General features: G+C 40.2%; 1 protein-coding gene across 1 annotated transcript in view; it reads right to left on the bottom strand.

Annotated features, from left to right (window-relative positions):
- Positions 1-2617: 2617 nt before the first annotated feature.
- SH3YL1 (SH3 and SYLF domain containing 1) overlaps positions 2618-19073 on the bottom strand; it is a 40768-nt gene continuing 24312 nt past the window's right edge. Inside the window, exons 7-10 of the mRNA XM_043604662.1 lie at positions 16651-16819; positions 15912-15990; positions 9954-10010; positions 2618-3477 (exon numbers count right to left, since the gene is read on the bottom strand). Coding sequence (XP_043460597.1) covers positions 3287-3477; positions 9954-10010; positions 15912-15990; positions 16651-16819 — 496 coding nt within the window. The 3' untranslated portion in view covers positions 2618-3286. The remainder of the gene's footprint in view (positions 3478-9953; positions 10011-15911; positions 15991-16650; positions 16820-19073) is intronic.

Below are 19073 nucleotides of genomic sequence, written 5' to 3'. Positions count from 1 at the left end.
AACGTGAAATGAAAGGGCACTAATTAATAACAGGAAAACATATGAAAGAATACAACTCACTGGTAAAAGTAAATATATAAATTCAGAATATTCTAATATTGTAATAGTGGTGGGGAAAGTCACAGAACTCTAGTATAAGCATTAAAGGACAAAAGTATTAATAACTATAAATACAATAATTTTTCATGGATATGCAATGTAAAAAGATGTAAATTGTGACATAAAAAACAAAATGGGGGGGGGTTGTAAAAAAGCTTCTATATGCATTCAGAGTTAATTTGTTATCAGCTTGCAATGGGTGGTTGTGACGCTAAGAAGTTGTGTGTAAGCCTTGAGGTAAACCACAAGCAGAACCTATAGTAAATGCACAAATACAAAGAGAAAGGACCCAAACATACTACCCATGAAGAAAACCATCATCTTTTTTTTTATAAGTTTATTTATTTATTTTGAGAGACAGAGACAGCGCCAGTGGGGTAGGTGCAGAGAGAGGGAGAGAGAGAATACCAAGAAGGCTCCACACTATCAGTGGTAGAGCCCAATATGGGGCTTGAACTCAAGAAACGTAAGATCATGACCTGAGCCGAAACCAAGAGTCAGACACTCAACCGACTGAGCCACCCGGGAGCCCCAAAGAAAACCATCATCTTAAAGCGGAGGGCAAAAGAAGAGAAAGAAACAAAAGAACTACAAAACAGCCCCAAAATGATGAACAAAATGGTAATAGTACATCCATAACATTAAAACATTATTTCAAATGTGAATAGACTAAATTCATCAATCAAAAGACATAAGTGACTGAACAGACTTTAAAAGACGCACATGAGTGGGGTGCCTGGGTGGCTCAGTCGGTTGAACGTCCGACTTCAGCTCAGGTCATGATCTCACTGTCTGTGAATTCGAGCCCCATGTTGGACTCTGTGCTGACAACTCGGAGCCTGGAGCTTGCTTCAGATTCTGTGTCTCCCTCTCTCTCTGCCCCTCCCCTGTTCACACTCTCTCTCTGTCTCTCAAAAATGAATAAATGTAGGGGCGCCTGGGTGGCTCAGTCGGTTAAGTGGCCAACTCCAGCTCAGGTCATGATCTCGCAGTCTGTGGGTTCAAGCCCTGAGTGTGGCTCTGTGCTGATAGCTCAGAGCCTGGAACCTGCTTCAGATTCTGTGTCTCCCTCTCTCTCTCTGCCCCTCCCCTGCTCAAGCTTTGCCTCTCTCACTCTCTCAAAAATAAACAAAAATTTTTTAAAAAGGGTTTTATATAAAGCAGACATTGACAGACTTAAAGGGAGAAATAGACAGCAATACAGTCCGGATGGGTGGTGGTGGTGGAGACTTCAATCCCCCACTTCCAACAGTGGGTGGATTATCTAGACAGAAAATCGGTGAGGAAACCCCGGACCCAGGCTACACGTCGACTGGGTGGACCCACAGACACATGCAGAACATTCCATCCCACGGCAGCAGGATACACATTGTGCTCACGTGTGCATGCAACATTCTGCAGGACAGATCACACATCAGGCCACGAAGCAAATCTTAATACATTTCAAAAGACTGAAATTATATCAAGCAATCTTTTCTGAATACAGTCACAAGAAATCACAAGAAGAAAAAACTTGGAAAATTCAAAACTATGTGGAGATTAGACAATATGCACACATGTAACCAGCAACAGCTATCATCATACTCAACAGTGAAAATCCGAACGCTTTTCCTCTAGGATGAGGAACAAACAAGGATCCTCGCTCTTGCCACTTCTGTTCAACATAGTATAGGAAGTCCTAGAAGTGTAATTAGGAAAGAAAAAGAAATAAAGGGACATGAAGGGGAGTGAGAAATACAGGCTTCCAGTTAGGGAATGAATAAAAAGGCAGCCACATTAGAAAGGGCAAACACTATTGTCACTGTTTACAGATGACATGTTATTATATATACAAAACCTTAAGTGTCTATTAATGGCTGAATGGATAAAGAAAATGTGAGACACACATATAGAACAAAATCCTGGAATTTGCGAAAATATGGATGGACCTTGAGGGCACTATACTAAGTGAAATAAATCAGTCAGAAAAAGACAAATACCGCATGATCTCACTTGTATGGAAATCTAAAAAAGCCAAACTCATAGGAACAGAGAGTAGAGAGGTGGCTACCAGGGGCTGGGAGATGGGGAAAATTAGGAGATATTGGTAAAGCATACAAACTCCCAGCTATGGGAGGAATAAGTTCCAGGGATCTAACGTACAGCATGTCGACCATGCTTGACAATACAGTATTATATTCATAAATAATCGGGATTTACTAAGAGAGTACAACTTCAGTGTTCTCACCAAACCAAACAAAGAAGGAACAAAACAACAACAAAAAAACTTGTGAAATGACAGGTGTGCCAATTAACTCATTGGTAACCCTTCCCTAGTGTATATGTATGTATACGTATCATCACATTGTAGCCTTTAAATATTTTATAATTGTGTTTGTTAAGTATATATTAGTAAAGCCAAAAAGAAAACAAGTTAGGCAGCCAATCGCACTGGTGGGTTTTATTTAACCTTCAGGCAAACGTCAGGGCCTCTAACTTTACACAGAGAAAGTAAAGAAACCAAAATCAAGTCATTAACTTATCATTTAAAAAACATTTATTTAGGAACAACTGGGCCATGTCAACATAAGTTGATTCTTCTTCCAGAAATGCACAAACATAACCTCACACAGAAGAAAAGTTAATGTCATCTTTGTGGAATGCAGAATGGCTGAACTTCTTTGCAATAGGAGGTTTCTGCTTTCAATACACATATATGCAATTTTTGAAGAGATAAAGATCATTTTTCAGGATTCATATATCTAGTTCGTATCTACAACTAGAAGGATTACTTAATACCCTCATTAAGCTAATTTCTTCTTCTCTGGTCACTTTGCAAATAGAAATAACATGAACTGGTATTCATGCTCCGACCTTTAAGATTCTCAAATTATAATGGCAATTACCGTATACATAGCCGCTCATATGTTTATTGATGTTTGATAATTAACACAAAAGGGCTGTGACCTTGATGAATGGATGATATTAACTATTAAATAGTGTATTATAAAATTAGTACAAAGTATTTAAAGATATGTAAGTTAACCACTTATTGATAGAAAAAATCTTTTATATACTGGATAAAAGTTTATGGAATAAAGAGAAGTATTTTTAAAGTATATATTAAACATTGCTTAACTGGATAGTAAATCCTATCAGTGTGGAAATAAATGTTTTGTAATTCTCAAAGAATAAAACAATATAAACTTTAATTCATGGTAACATAGTTGGCTGGAAAAATGCCAGTTTGACCTCGAAGCTTCCCTTCCCACCAATCAAAATGAGAATCTGTTTTCGATATAACCGTGATTCTGTCTCCAGCTTGAAAATTCAAATCCCCTGGCTGTTGTCCTTCAAAAGAATATAGTGCTGTCACTTCTATGGGTTGATTCAAATTGCCTAAAACAAACAAACAAACAAAATTACTTAAATTATTCACATTTTTAATGGGAAACCCTGAGAAGAGTGTGTATCCAAGATACGAGTTAACTTTTTTTTAGGACTTGATGTTCTGGCAGAATTCACAGCATGTGGTCTGTATGATTTCCTTCTTTGAAAAGAGCAAATGTTTGGTAATAACATTTCCTAAATCCACACAAGTCAAACTGTATGTTATTATATAGTTAACTATGTATTTAGCAAATATCTGTGGTTATAATTGTTTGCATTTTGAATAACCTGTAAGGTAACACTACAAGCCAACTGTGGAATAACACGGGTTTGAACTGCACAGGTGCACAGACATGTGGATTTTTTGATAAACAGCATAGCCCTGTAAATGTATTTTCCTTGCTTTCTTAATAACATTTTCTTTTATCTAGCTTAGTTTATTATAAGAATACAACATATGATACTTATAACATACAAAATATGTTGTATTTTGTACTACATAGATTGTACTACATAGATAGTAGATTATAGTTGTATAATCTACTGCTTATGCTTTTGGTAAGGCTTCTGGCCGATGATAGGCTATTAATAGTTAAGTTTTGGGGAAGTCAAAAGTTTTATGTGGATTTTCAACTATATGGGCTTTGGTGCACCTAACCCCCGACACTCCATTTTTCAAAGGTCAACTGTATTTACATTCTTCCCCTTTTATTTATTTATTTTTTTTATTGGGGGGGGTGCTGCTGCAGATAGGGACAGAGGGAGAGGGAGAGGAAGAAAGAGAGAGAGAATCTCAAGCAGGGTTCAATCCCACAACCCTGGGATCATGACCTGAGGCAAAATCAAGAGTCAGATACTCAAGCAAAAGAGCCACCCAGATGCCCCACACTTCCCCCCTTTTAACAGAGCAACCATTATGGCTTCCTTGAACTGTAGCTGTTAGACATCTATGCTCATGATTTCACTGGAAAACCATACTCCAGGACAGAGCTAGAGAGTATAATACTAAGCGAAATAAGTCAGAGAAAGACAAATACCATATGATCTCACTCATATGTGGAATTTAAGAAACAAAACAAATGTGCAAAGAAAGAAAAAAGAGAGAGAGAGAGGGAGGGAGAACCAAGAAATAGACTCTTAACTATACAGAACAAACTGACAGTCACCAGAGCAGATGTGGGTAGAGGGATGGGGGAAAAAAGGGGTCGAGATTAGACTTATCATGATGAAAATAAAATAAAATAAAATGTTAAAAAGAAAAATCATGCTGTGTAGCCTTGGTTTTGAGGGTTCCAGCTGACATGCAAATTTTGCTGATTCAGCACATTTCCCCATAGGCTTCACGGCTGTTTTCATTTCTGTGCTTACTATATCCTTTTTCTCAAAACAGAGATAAACTAGCACAGCAAGACGTGTGTCTGCACACGCACAAGAGCTTCGACACAATGTGTAGAATCTTTTGTATTAGGAAAAAATACCTTGAGAATTGAGGAGTTAATATGAGGAAAAGACATTAAAGATTAGAAACTGTAGAGCATCATAAGAAATAAAAAGAAACATACTTTCTGTGTAGTCATCTCCCTGGAATTTTTATGTTTCTATTTCACGTATTTTGTGCACTTATTAGGCAATTAGATGCTTGTTAAGTGCATTTTAGTGCGGATACATTGAAAACATAAATAACCGAATTCTACAAGCCAGTTCCTTATTTCAACCTATACTGTTACAATAAAAAACTAACCCTTACTGTCAGTAAGAAATAAAAGTAATCAGCACTTTAATTAAGCCACATTGACTGAAACACTGAATTTGTAGCTCACGCAAGATGGGGCCACACTTCTTCCTGTAAAGCACGTGGCATGTGGTTCTTCGAGTTCTCCCAGAGAAATAACCCTAATAACAACTAATATAATGACATTACAGATATTACTGGCATTAGTTCTCTCTATAATACAGACATGTTCTGCATATTTGTAGGTTCTTACTGTATTAACTTTTCGTCTGTCCACTTTAAGGAAGAAGTTAAAAGTATGTCACAGAAGAGTAAAATGGTGATATTGTACCTGCATATTCCTAAAGCCAGTGCGTGCGGCAGCCAACACACATTGGTCATTACCGCCTACGTGACAAGTGACAAGTGACTGAGAGGCTGCATGGACGTGGGACACACAGCAAGTCCTCGTGTCAGGCCTCCTCGTCATTAGATCAGTGGAATGTAGGTTAATGTTGGAGAAAAAAATCATTCTGAAAATCAGTTTCTTACCAATAGTTGTGTTTATCACCTCCATACATAAAGCTCAACCTCTATTAAGCAAACAATGAACGAAAACCCTCAAGTAATTCCTCCTTTCTCCTTGTCAGACACATCTGATAATACAAAGAAGCAAGCAAAAAGAGTGCTAGTAAACATCAGGAATGTTCTGGAAGTCATAGCCATCTTAGCAGCCATACAGGTGTGTGTTTGTAGCACTAGGTACAAAAAGTGGAAATGCACTAAAAGAGGATCACAGTGGTAACAGGCAACAGCCCTGAGTGTATAATACGAGCGGCCTCCTGTTCACAGAGTCGGGCACTGTAACAGCACAAGACATGTGCCCCTCTAGGTCTCATCTCCAGCGAGGCAGCCACTTTGCAGAACATTAAACTGAGGTGGAAGGTGTTAGGCAATTTGTCCAGGGAGCTGAGATCTGAATCCCAGAAGTCTGTCCCCAGCTACTCATAAGCACCATTGACATCATACCCCAAGGTACTCGGCAGCCACAAAAGTATTAAATTGTTTTCAACAGACTGAACTTGGATTTATCAGGGCATTTTACTTTTGTTAGGCAAATTTTCAGGGAGAATTGGCATATTTTTCTGCATCACTGAGTTATCAGGACTCTCCAAATGATAAGAATGTTGGATGATGGCCCTGGGTAATCACTGATAACAGAACTGATTTTTACCAGTCTTAGGAAAATATTTCACGATGATGAATACTTAGAGGAAGAAAGATATTATGAACTAAATGAAAGAGAGGACGGCGGACTTAGTTCAGTCCCTGCCCTCTCACTCAGGTGTTGTCCACTTGCCTCTGGACTGCAGTTTCCAAATGAACTAAAGACAAAGTGGTGGTGGAACAGGTGTAGAAGGGCAAGGCAGGTGGTTCTGAGATGCAGCGGAGAACAAGGCAGTGCTGTGGGGTTTGAGGAGGTCGGTACGTCGAGATTGCTGGCACATCTAGAGAAGAATGTGCCCCGGATAGGCAGACACGGTGTGCCCTAGGAGAGTCTAGCAGTTCAAGCGGTTGCTGGGAAATTCCTCCACATGCAAACAGAGGCGGGCGGGGGGGGGGGGGGGGGGGGAGGCAGGTGCTCCCTGGAGGTGACTGTCCACAGGCCATTCAATGCTGTAACCTGTTAGTTTTTTCTTCAGTCAACATGACTTAAAGTTCTTCTTTACTGATATACTAGGGATAATTTCCATGAGGAAAATTTTAATGCCCACAAAATAATTTATTTTAAAAATAGGCGGGCCTTTTCTCTGAAAGGAGGTATGTCCTTCCAGGAAGGGAGAGCCCTCTGGGGACCTTGGAAACAGACCCCACCAATTGCTAAAATGTCTGGAATTCACGGATGCATTTTCTTCTGAGTTACATGACTTCAAGTTTTATATTCCCGTGTTTAAAAAATATGGAGGCTCTTTGAAACAATTAGTCATTTTCATCATAATTCAAGTTTAATTCAAATACAGCTTATTTTTCTCTCCCAAATCAGGACTACGCTTAACAGGAAACAGATTACAATCAGCTCGAGTGATTGGCAGCTGCCCTGAGGCTCCTAATTAGCAAGACTGGGTCTACAGGACTTCACTAGTCACTCCCAGTGGCTTTCTGATGGGAGGCTGCATAATGCAACCCATGTGCAGCCAATAACTACATCTGGCCCCAGACAAAATTCAGGAGAGGAATCTCAGCCTTGGGAGGCCCATTTCAAGGCAGGCAGAAGTAGGAGAACACACCTTTGGTTTTGTGACACATTTAATGCAGGAGGAATTGCATGCTGATTTGACTCTCACACCCACATCGCCTCAGGCCAGGTGTGGGGTCTGTCACTTTGGGGACCATGGTCTCTGGAGAAGAGTCAGAGTCAGTGGTGAGTGAGGCAGATTAGGCCACTAGGTGGGGTCACCAGACATGCAGTTCTCAAAAGGTAATGTCTGGGCATTTGTGGTTGTCACGACTCGGGGGGGTGCTACTGGCATCCAGAGACTTAGTTCCGGGGCGCTCCTGGCCATCCACGCAGCACAGGGTGGCCCGTGCAATGGGTGTGCCCAGATTGTCACTGCAAACTACTGGGCGGATAGGAGGCAGGCAACGGATACTGACGTCGAAGGACACAGCCTGTCGCAGAGACTGTGGACCTTCCCGGTTGTCTCTGTGACAGGCCCAAGCAGCACGTAGCCGGAGCCTCCAAAGGGTACGAAACAGAAGTACGTGCAGCTTGGAAACTACTGCTATGCCCAGCAGCCCATGCAGAACTACAGCTTGGCGGTGGGCATGGGACAGGCTAAGATGGGGCCTGGGTGTCCTGGTGAATGGGCTTGAACCTCAGCTCAGGCCTGTGCATTGTGACTTTTCTCTCCAGGAATGCTCTGCCAGGATGTGAGAAGGTCCTTGGCAAGAGTTTCACTGGTTTCACAGCTGCTTTTTAAACACACAATAATGTGAAGTAAGTTTTATTTTAAAAATAGACTTTAAGCCTTCCCTTTCATTTTTTTTCTTCAAAATCTTTTATTTGGAGAAAGGACAAAATAAATTAATACTAACCTAGTGCCCACTGTTTGTACACTTTAACTCATCCTACCCTCAAATATAAAAACAAAATCCCACCAACCAACCAACCAACCAACCAACCACGGGCCGGTAACGTTATCCTTGGATCACACAGCTAGCGATGAAAGTATTGAATTCAAGTCTGAGTCTCCTTCCAGAGCCCACTCAGGGTTTTGTTTCTTATAACTTGACACTTCCCTCCGTGCCTTTTGGGGGGTATTTCTAACATTCTCTAGGCACCTGGGCTATGGGCATGAGCTCTAGAGATCCCTAGGAAAGGGCTGCAGTCCCCACCGTCACCTTACTAAGCACCCCTTGCTAAGTCTACAGCGTCTGTCATCCCTTGTCTTTCAGCGTCCCTTCTGGGCCCCCTCCCCAAGCAACTCAGCTTGTCTGTTGACCTCAAATGTAAGAACCTCTTTAATTGCAGGATACCTAAGTATGGGTCTAATTCTAACAGTCTTTAAAAATAAAAGACCACAACATAAAGTCTTAGATGTTTATGCTACTTGGGCATAAACATTTATATGTTGACCCCTTTTGCTTCCGAAGGATGTGTCCAAAGGTCACATTTAACACTCTCGGTAATCTCTACCACGGCTGTAAATCACATTTTCAAGAACAAAATACATTTTTTAAAACCTGTCAGGGTTTGTTCACTATGCCTGAGACCACAGCACAGCACTCTCCCAAAGTCAAGCCCAGGCCATCCGACTGGCTCTGAACACAGGCCTCTGCATCCACTCCCTGAAGGGAATTACCTGGGAGAGGATGGCCAGAACTGGGCTCCAAACAACTGAAACCAGGCTGGAAGAAAGAGGAAAGTCAGAAAATCTAATCTAGCAGGAAAAGGTTGACTTCTGTTCAAGGAACCCTGCTTAAGAGACACTTTTGAAATATCTTTATAATTTTTTGTTAAATGGGTACTTCGTTACCTTGCCAATCTGTTTCCACCACACAGATAATGCCCAGGTAGTTTGCTTACCCAGGAGTATATGGTTCTGTGATTCCAGTGATACAAGATGATGTGACAGATAGGCTATTTTACAGCTGGTTAACCTCTGCCTTCACTGTGTGTCCCGTTCACATTTCTAAATAATTGCTTACTTCTTTCAAAGAACATTTTCTAAAGATTAGAGTAAGACAGGTTGAGGGACTATTTTTTATCACAGCAAATCCTAATGAGTTTTATGAAGTAGCTCCCAATAATGGCACAATATCTGAACACGAAAAAATTTTAAAAGTCCTTAAACATATAAAAATATTCATGGGGCTAAAACCCAGAGCAAATGTGATGATGACGAAGCTGTAATTCACAGTGAGCAAACTTTGTCTTTCTTTCCTGACAAGGTTTTACAAGATCCTGTAGTTCAGCCTCCGACAAGCCCGTGGGCCCTGGAGCCAGCTCCCTCCTGAGCCAGGCGCGTCATACCAGGTGACTGTCCCTCCTGGGTTCCCCACCACGCTGCTAATCTCAGATTACAAGCAAGTAAGCGAGCAAAGCCACAGCATTTTTTAAATGAGGTACTTTTCAGAATAACGTGCACATGCTATAAGTCAAAGAAGTGATGTACGCCTTCCTAGAGATTTTTACAACCTGCCGGATTAATTAGAAATTTTGTGATTATAAGATCAATATGAGTAATTTTTAACATGTAGATATTTTATTTACCAACTCTCTCCTGATAGCTGGAAAGTTCAGGGTACAGCTTATATTTGTTTCCATTACCTGCAAAAAAAAAAAAAAATTAGAAAACTTATTCACATATATTAAAAAAGATAAATAACATAAAATATTAGCATATATAAAATAGCCAAGAATGCCTAATCTTGCCCTTGCAAAGCAAATACTTTAGTATATGTGCTGCTGAAGCGAGCACAACAGAGCAAATACTTTAAATTGCTCAGTGATAGAACTCTCATTATTTTATCACCCTTTAAATCAAGAGGAGCCTGAGTAAACCCAGGAAATACACTGAGCATAGGCAGAGAGTAAATACGTGATATGCACATGACCAGAAGCACTACAACTCACGACCTTGGACATATATGTTCATGGAAAATCTACACACATCTGTTTTCCAGAGCAATCGTAAAATACCTGAATTCAAAAAAGTTTGTAATCCCCAAACCAGTGACTTTAAACGTTCTTGTTTGCTTGACTCCTCAAATAATTTTTAAGCAGCATGTATTCACTTGCATATTTTTAAATTAACACCTAAAATTGCTCAATATCAGCCTAAAAGTTCTAAAGGGCATGCTTTGTAGCATATTTCAATATCAATTATTTAAATTAAATAATTACATCTCTCCTTTTAGGGATAACAGAATATAAATATCACAGTAAAAATACACATCATTAATACTGTATCTGTACTCACCATCGTGAGTTTAAAAAACAAAGTTTTTTAAAAATTTGATTTGAGACAGAGAGAGACCAAGCATGAGTGGGGGAGGGGCAGAGAGAGAGGGAGAGAGAGAGTCCTAAGCAGGCTCTGTACTGTCAGCACAGAGCCCAACGTGGGGCTCGATCTCACAAAGCATGAGATCATGACCTGAGCCAAAATTAAGAATTCGGTGAAAAAAGCACCAAGCTTTTGCAGATATCAGAAATTATGTAATGCTCATTTTAACCTTTTAGTCATATTTCCATTCCCTTTGTCCCACAGATTTTAACTTTTTTTTTTTTAAACATTTATTTACTATTGAGAGGCAAGAGAGAGACAGAGCATGAGCATGGGAGGGGCAGAGAGAGAGGGAGACACAGAATCGGAAGCAGGCTCCATGCTGTCAGCACAGAGCCTGACGCAGGGCTCGAACTCAAACTGCAAGACCATGACCTGAGCTGAAGTCGGATGCTTAACCGACTGAGACACCCAGGCACCCTGTCCCAAAGATTTTATACTAATATATTAATATTATATTTTATGGAACAGTTTCTACAACAAAAATTTGTACAGAAATTTATTTTTTAATTTTATTTGAAGTAAGCACAAGACTGTTAAATAATTTCTTACAGATCGAGTTATTATTGTAATCATTACTGGTACACAATTGACCAAAATCTTAAATATATTATAAATTTGTTAACTTACTAAACAGGAAAGTAAATTTTTATTTGAAACACAGCTCGGTACATGGATGAGACTTTAGCTCATTAAGCAGGATGACTATTTCTTATTTCTAGAATGACAGAGGTTCAACGTCAAGTTGTATTTTAATATTCCTTTTTAAATGTATAGGTGCTATGAAGGCTGGTTCTTATAAAAACTAGAGAGGGCTAGAAGGATACATTTGACAGCAATGTAACAGAACTATTTGATGTTCCTTCTGAGAGAGAGGTCAAAAAATCACATGGTTATCTGTAATTAAAACATAATAATAAAATATTTATAAGATAATAAGATACTTTTATAACTTTCTGTTTTGGTGATAGATAGCTACGTGATTCTTAAAATAAGCAATATATAGTGATAATACTAATCACTGTTGTTACATAAGCTAACGCGACAATCCCATCGTCCCTCTTCAGTTTTGTGGAAAGCAGAGAAACAAAGAACCACTGTCCAAACGACTCGACTTGCTACTCCTCAGTCACTCACTCACTACGTCAGTATCTATGTTTCAGATTACATCACCATTCTTACATTTTGGAGACAATGTAGCACGGTGTGATTTGGATGACTTGGGGGTTACTTTTCTTACTCAGGTGTGGAACAAAAACCCTCAGGAAGGCCAGGGGAGGATGGCCTGTACGTCCCGTTGTGAACGGAAATGGCTTTCAGAGGGAACATGTCTCGAGCCGGACAGTGTATCTCTCACACTGTTGCTCTCATGCCCTAGGCAGTGTCGGGTACCCTGAGGATACAAGTACAATATGCAGGCTGCGGCCTAAGAAGCTTATGACATAAGAATATAGAAATAAACATTGGCAGCACGGGGAAGAGGGTATAAATATTCCAAAAGAGTCTAATTTTAAAAACTGACTAGAAATAAGAGATTTTGGGTAGTGATCAGATATAGGACAAAATACATGCAAATTAGGACTTTCTCAACATAAAAATAAGCACTCCAAAATAGAAATGGGAAAGTACATTCCATTCACCCAGCAAACCAAAATTATAAAGTACTTAGGAATAAATTTAACAAGAAAGGCACAGACACTATGAAATCTTAGGAATGACAGAAAAATGCCTCAGCAAATGGAAAGCATAAAATGGAAAGATTATCATAAACACGCCAAATTAGTTAATTTATATGTTATTGTGATTAATATCCCAAGTCATAGAATTACTCTAAGTTCATAGCATTATTTTTTGGAATTGCACATTGCGTACTGCAGACCCCCTTATCCACAGTTTTCCTGTTTCACAATTGCCTGCGGTTAACCACAGCCCAGAAGTGGCTCATCCTCCTTCTGATTTACTGTCAGAAGGTCAGAAGAAGCCTAATGCCACCTCACAACTGTGTCAATCACCTCACTGCGTCTCATGTGGGCATCTCATCACCTCCCATCATCACAAGAAGGGGGAGAAAAGTACAAGATATTTTAAGAGACAGAGAAACCACATTCATAGGACTTTTATTATGGTACGTCATTGTAATTTTTCTATTTTATTATTGCTAATCTCTTACTGTGCCTAATCTATAAGGTAAACTTGATCACAGGTATGTATGTATAGGAAAAAAAACATAGTTTATATGAGGTTCAGTACTATCCATGGTTGCAGGCATCCACGGGGATCATGGAACTTAGCCCTCACGGATAAGGGGGGACTAACTCTGCATGAAAAACAAGACCAACAGACAAATGATTCATGTAGAAAAAAAACTGTAGCCCGAATGACAAAGTCCTCAATGTACAAAGTGCTTCTACAAATGGAAAAGGCAACAAATACTCCAATAGAAAAAAATCCACCAATGAAATGAAGAAAGTTTTCAGAAAAGATGAAAGACAAAACTCCAGCAATTATATCAAGAAACCTTTAAGTCACTAACTGACAGGGGCAACACAATCCAAATAAAAAGGAGATATAACCAACCCTAACACATGCAAATACTCTAACACTAACAGTGGTGAGGAACATATATGATGCAGAGAGCTACAAGTGGGAGAGTGCTTATGGTGGGCAGTATATATATATATGTAGTGGGCACTGTATGTAGTGGGGAGAGTGCATGCTGGGAAGTGTATACAGTGGGGAGTGTGCATGCTGGGAAGTGTATACAGTGGGGAGTGTGCATGCTGGGAAGTGTATACAGTGGGGAGTGTGCATGCTGGGAAGTGTATACAGTGGGCAATGGCTGATGAGACTCTGTAGTAGTAAAAACTTAAAAAACAATCTACCTAATCTGTTGAAATTTTAAAAATATGTCCTTTGACTTACTATATCCATTCCTGGTAATTATCTCCAAAAATAAATAAAGAAATAAATGAAAGTATCAATATGTAGACACACAAATTTACAAAGATGTAAATTGTGGAGATGGTTGGCATGGGAAAAAAACTGAAATAATGTTAATACCTATCAGTAGGAGAGCAGCTGAATAAATAAGTTTTTTGCCCCATGGAATATTAAAAGGCCATTAAGAAGAATTAATTGGAGCTGCACCAGTTGATTCAGATGTTTCCATGAGGTGTTTTTCAGCAAAATAAATAAAACCCACAAGCAAGATAGAGTAAAACATGTATAATATGGCAGCATTTTTATGAGACAAAATACTCTTTCCATGTGTATATATGTTCTTACACATGTGCCTGTGAGTAGGACTATCAAAGAAAGATACATGTGGAGAGAAATACAGATGTCTACACCGCATGTTGTCAACATAGATTTCCTGAAATGAGTATGGGGGAGGGCACCATGTGAGTTAGGGGGTGAAATGAAGGAAAGGCAGCAACTCATAAAAGAAAAAGAAAATAATGCATCAAAAACCATCTATTATGCATTTATATAAAATTACATATGTGAAGATACGTAATTAAGAACTAAGATTCTGTTTTTTAATAAAAAACTTATTTTTATAGGTCAGATTTAATTTTATTTAAAAAAAATATTTATTTGTTTTTGAGTGAGAGACAGCATGAGCGGGGGAGGGGCAGAGAGAAGGAGAGAGAATCCCAAGCAGGCTCCACGCTGTCAGTGCAGAGCCTGATGCAGGGCTTGAAGTCACCAATTGTGAGATCATGACCTGAGCCACAACCAAGAGTCAGATGTTTAACTGACTGAGCCACCCAGGTAGGTGCCCTGAGATTTAATTTTTTTTAATGTTTAGTTATTTATTTTTGAGAGAGAGAGAGAGAGCAAGAGAGAACAGGGGAGGGGCAGAGACAGAGGAGACAGACAGAATCCCAAGCAGGCTCCACGCTGTCAGTGCAGAGCCTGATGCAGGGCTTGCACCCAAGAACTGCAAGATCGTGACCTGGGCAGAAATCAAGTCAGAGGCTTAACTGACGGAGCCACCTAGGTGCCCTCATAAGATTTTTACACATGCATCTTACAGACATGTATTTTCCTAGTGAGGAGACTTCAGAAACGTCATGTATTTTAAGACAAAACTACAGAGGTCAAATTTTATGTAATCACTCAGCTTTAAAATAAAAATAGACTCCAGTGCCCACATCTTGTTACTCACTGGAAATATGAGTGTACGCAAATTAATCACCTGAACATGAATCAGAAATAGACCATCCCTACTGAAAGAAGAATATGGCATCCCAGGAGACAAAGAAACAGCCGGGTCACACAGTAAGAGTGGGTAATAAAGGACAGGTTTGGTTCCTGAGTGTCTTCCAGGGAGGGGACATGTAGGCAAGCTAACGGCACAGCCAGGAGCCAGCATGAGGGCGGAGACTGCGTGTGGGTCCGCAGATGAAGGGCGGTGGATACAGAGCCTGAAGGAGGGGCCATCCTCCTGCCCTCTAGAGCCTTTGACACTTCTCCTCCTCCTCCCAGACCTTATCACATGCTTCCTTCTGGTGATGGCAGTTACTTCTCCCCATGGGACACCTCCTGTACTAGACTGAAAGTTCTTCAAGGACAGGATGTAAGGTGGATTCATCTTTGTACTCGCAAAAGCCACTGCACAATGCTCTTGAATAATAGTGGATCACTATATGAAGCATCACCTCCTTTACCATATTGCTAGGTACTGTTACCCTCTGTGCCCGTAGAGCAGAATTCCAAGAGTGACTGTCATACAAACGATGAATGGAAAGAGGGATGGAGGCCAGAGCCTGGTGCTTTAAACATTTAGTCTAGTTTAAAACCAGCCTTATGAAATCCTGAGCTCCTAAGAATATATGGCTTAGATCAATATTCAGAATATAAATCTATGAGTATACAAGAAAAATGGCTTATTTTGTTCCTATTTCAAATCAGCAGGATAGCAGTCTTTGGAAGAAATGACAAAATAAATGAGAAAATTTTTAAAGATAAACCTTTGTAAATTAGAGAAAGCCTCTTCTGAATGAGAAGAAGCTTTCACAAGTTACAGTCATGAGAATACCTTTGTATTTAGAGGAGTCTGAGCATTTGTTTTTCTCTTCAACACATTTTAGTTCTATTTGATACTAAAGTTTAACAATTGTTAATTATAATTATATTTGAATTATGACAAAAATATTTACTTTGGGAGCCAGAGTTGAGCGGGACTTGTGCAGATGACTGCTGTGGTCTTGACAATGGTTTCGGAGGTAATTCTTTAGCCTGGGAGGGACAAAAAAATGCACATGATTTTAAAATACTTTATTGCCATGGAGCATGTGAGGCTTTTTTCTTCTGGAGAATGTATGTGGCCTATTTTACCCCATGCACTTATTAACGAAACACCCTACGTGAGCACAGGTAGTGTGCTTCGGGCCACACTCAGTTGAAACGGACGCCACATGCAGGGGTTGACAGTGGGTGCCCTTCTGTACCTCGCCTCATCCAGGCGCCGCTGACAACCTACGCGGGCACAGCCACCTGGTGACTGGCTCGGCAGCCCCTGGGAGGCCGTGACAACGTAGGCTTGCTGTGGCGGCTTTCGTGCCCTGTGATGGGGATCAAGCGACTCCGAAGGGTGTCGTGGAACTTGGTGCGCACGATCGATGCTCGGAGGCCTGAGACCTGTGTGTCAGCAGCTACCGTTAGCACGGCTACTGGTACAAAGTCCTCTCCTCAGAGATGCAAGTATGGAAAACAACCTATGTTTCTCCTCGAGGTTTGTACAGATGACACATCAGAGGTGTATGACATTTTCACAAGGACTTTACGCAAATGAGAGTATAAGGGAAGTGGAGTTGGTTATCGGGAACCTGATATCAAGGGCAGAATATGCTATTTCCTGCGACTGCTAAGAGACACAAAAAAAAAACCACGCATTACAGCAGGCTTCCTCTGTTGCTTTGCTGCTTTTCTTGCGTTGATTCGCTGCCCTTCGTTTTCATACTTTTCAGTAAAGGAATCGAGAATCTCATAGAGATCTTCCGCTTGAGCAGGCCGCGGCATGTCTCCAAATAAAATGTCATAAGCTCGGATGTCTTGACAATAAAACCTAATAAGGAATATCAAATTAAGAACATGCATAGACATAGAGCTTTCCTAGAGCTAAAAGTAGGACACATACCTGTGTGTAGGGATATACTCACATCTAATACTTCATATATACTATTTTTCCAACACTAACTACAAGCTATAACCCGTTAAGCCCCTAAGTTCACTCCCCCAAGATCATCTGTAGAGCCAATCACCATAAATAGTCTGATACACATACTCTTTCTCCAATAATATAAAAATCAAATCACATATACAAACACATCTATATAAACACATGTATGCAAATACATCTACGCTTATGCAAATATACCTACAAGCATATACATTTTTACAGGCTTTTATTTTTTAAGTTTCTTACAAAAATGGGGCCAACAAATACGGCTTTGTAATTTCTTTAAAACTGTTTATTTGCATCAAAACTATATAAAGATTTGCCTTACATGTTTGGAAGCCCTGCAATTAATTAAGAAGTATGTTTGTTTAGTTTATCCAGATTCACGTGAACTTTAGTGAGAAAGTCTTCTGAAGGCCTGAAATCAGAAGTTTCTAAAAGAATGCTTCAAAAACGAGAAGTAGAAACATCTCTCTTGACTTTATAAGACACAGAGCTCTGCAAATCTTTATTTTTCCCCACTCCTCCTATTTTCCAGTTTCTGTGGCTCACACTGAATATTGTCACATGTGCTTATTAACTCTTTAAAAAAAATTTTTTTTTTTTAAATTTTTTTTTTCAACGTTTATTTATTTTTGGGACAGAGAGAGACAGAGCATGAACGGGGGAGGGTCAGAGAGAAAGGGAGACACAGAATCGGAAACAGGCTCCAGGCTCCGAGCCATCAGCCCAGAGCCCGACGCGGGGCTCGAACTCACGGACCGCGAGATCGTGACCTGGCCGAAGTCGGACGCTTAACCGACTGCGCCACCCAGGCGCCCCTAAAAAAATTTTTTTAATGTTTATTTCTTGAGAGACAGAGAGAGACAGAGTGCAAGTGGGGAAGGGACAGAGAGAGAGAGGGAGACACAGAATCCAAAGCAGACTCCAGGCTCTGAGCTGTCAGCACAGAGCCCAGCGCGGAGCTCAAACCCACGGACCACGAGATCATGACCTGAGCCAAAGTTGGCTGTTCAACTGAGCCAGCCAGGTGCCCCAGTGTGCTAGCAAACTCTTGAGTGATCAGTAAATTTTGTGCAGATTTTCCCTGGAAAGCAGGCAGATGAGGTTGGGGGGCAGGGGTTCCTCTGCTGTAACCAGACAGCACTGTCGGCTCCTGCCAAGCTCCCAGCTAGTGGGATCTCTGCCTGCCACGTTCTGAAGGAAGTTTCTCTTGTCAGTCAACCTTTTATCTTCCTCTGAGAAGCCAGACATGTTTTAGTGGTGATGTAGAGAAGCAGTTTGGGGAAAACTTAGCCAGATGCCAGTTTAAAGTACAAGTTCTTGGGCGCCTGGGTGGCACAGTCGGTTAAGCGTCCGACTTCAGCCAGGTCACGATCTCGCGGTCCGGGAGTTCGGGCCCCGCGTCAGGCTCTGGGCTGATGGCTCAGAGCCTGGAGCTAGTTTCCGATTCTGTGTCTCCCTCTCTCTCTGCCCCTCCCCCGTTCATGCTCTGCCTCTCTCTGTCCCAAAAATAAATAAACGTTGAAAAAAAAAATTAAAAAAAATAAAGTACAAGTTCTTCTCCACCTGTCAAAATACTTCTAAATCCGTTTTTTAAAAACCAAAATTGATCTCCATTTTATGGAAAAACAACAAAGGCAGAGAGTCATAATAGACAGCCTCTCATAATGAGGAATATTTTGACTGACCTACAAGTTGTAACTTAGGTACTTTTACAGATGTTTGAAAAATATACTGAATATGATACAGCCAACTAATACAATATTATGTAGCCATTAACTTACACTTATGATTCTTGCAATGCTGGATGGAAAAAAGGATTTGCAATTCTATCTATTATGATTACAATCATATGTGGCAAAACAAGGGAAGTTATGCTGAGGAAAACATTGTCGGGCAATAAAGCAAACTGAGCAGTGTTAATCTCAAAGGGGTAGAATGGGATTTTTTTCCTTCCTTATAATTTTGTGTGTGTGTTTTCTAGATTTTGTCTAAGTACATATTGCTTTATATTGAATCTTTAAATAAAGAAATAGAGTCAAATGTTGCGTATTCTTAAAATATGTTCTTAAAAAAAGAATATACGAAACTACTCTGTAAACTCCAAAGAACTATGTGAATCTATGACGTACTATTT

The sequence above is a fragment of the Prionailurus bengalensis genome, chromosome A3 (genome assembly GCF_016509475.1).
Source record: "Prionailurus bengalensis isolate Pbe53 chromosome A3, Fcat_Pben_1.1_paternal_pri, whole genome shotgun sequence".
In the NCBI taxonomy this organism is placed as follows: Eukaryota; Metazoa; Chordata; class Mammalia; order Carnivora; family Felidae; genus Prionailurus; species Prionailurus bengalensis.
The sequence above is the reverse complement of the archived record's forward strand: the minus strand, read 5'-3'. Positions and strand labels throughout refer to the sequence as shown.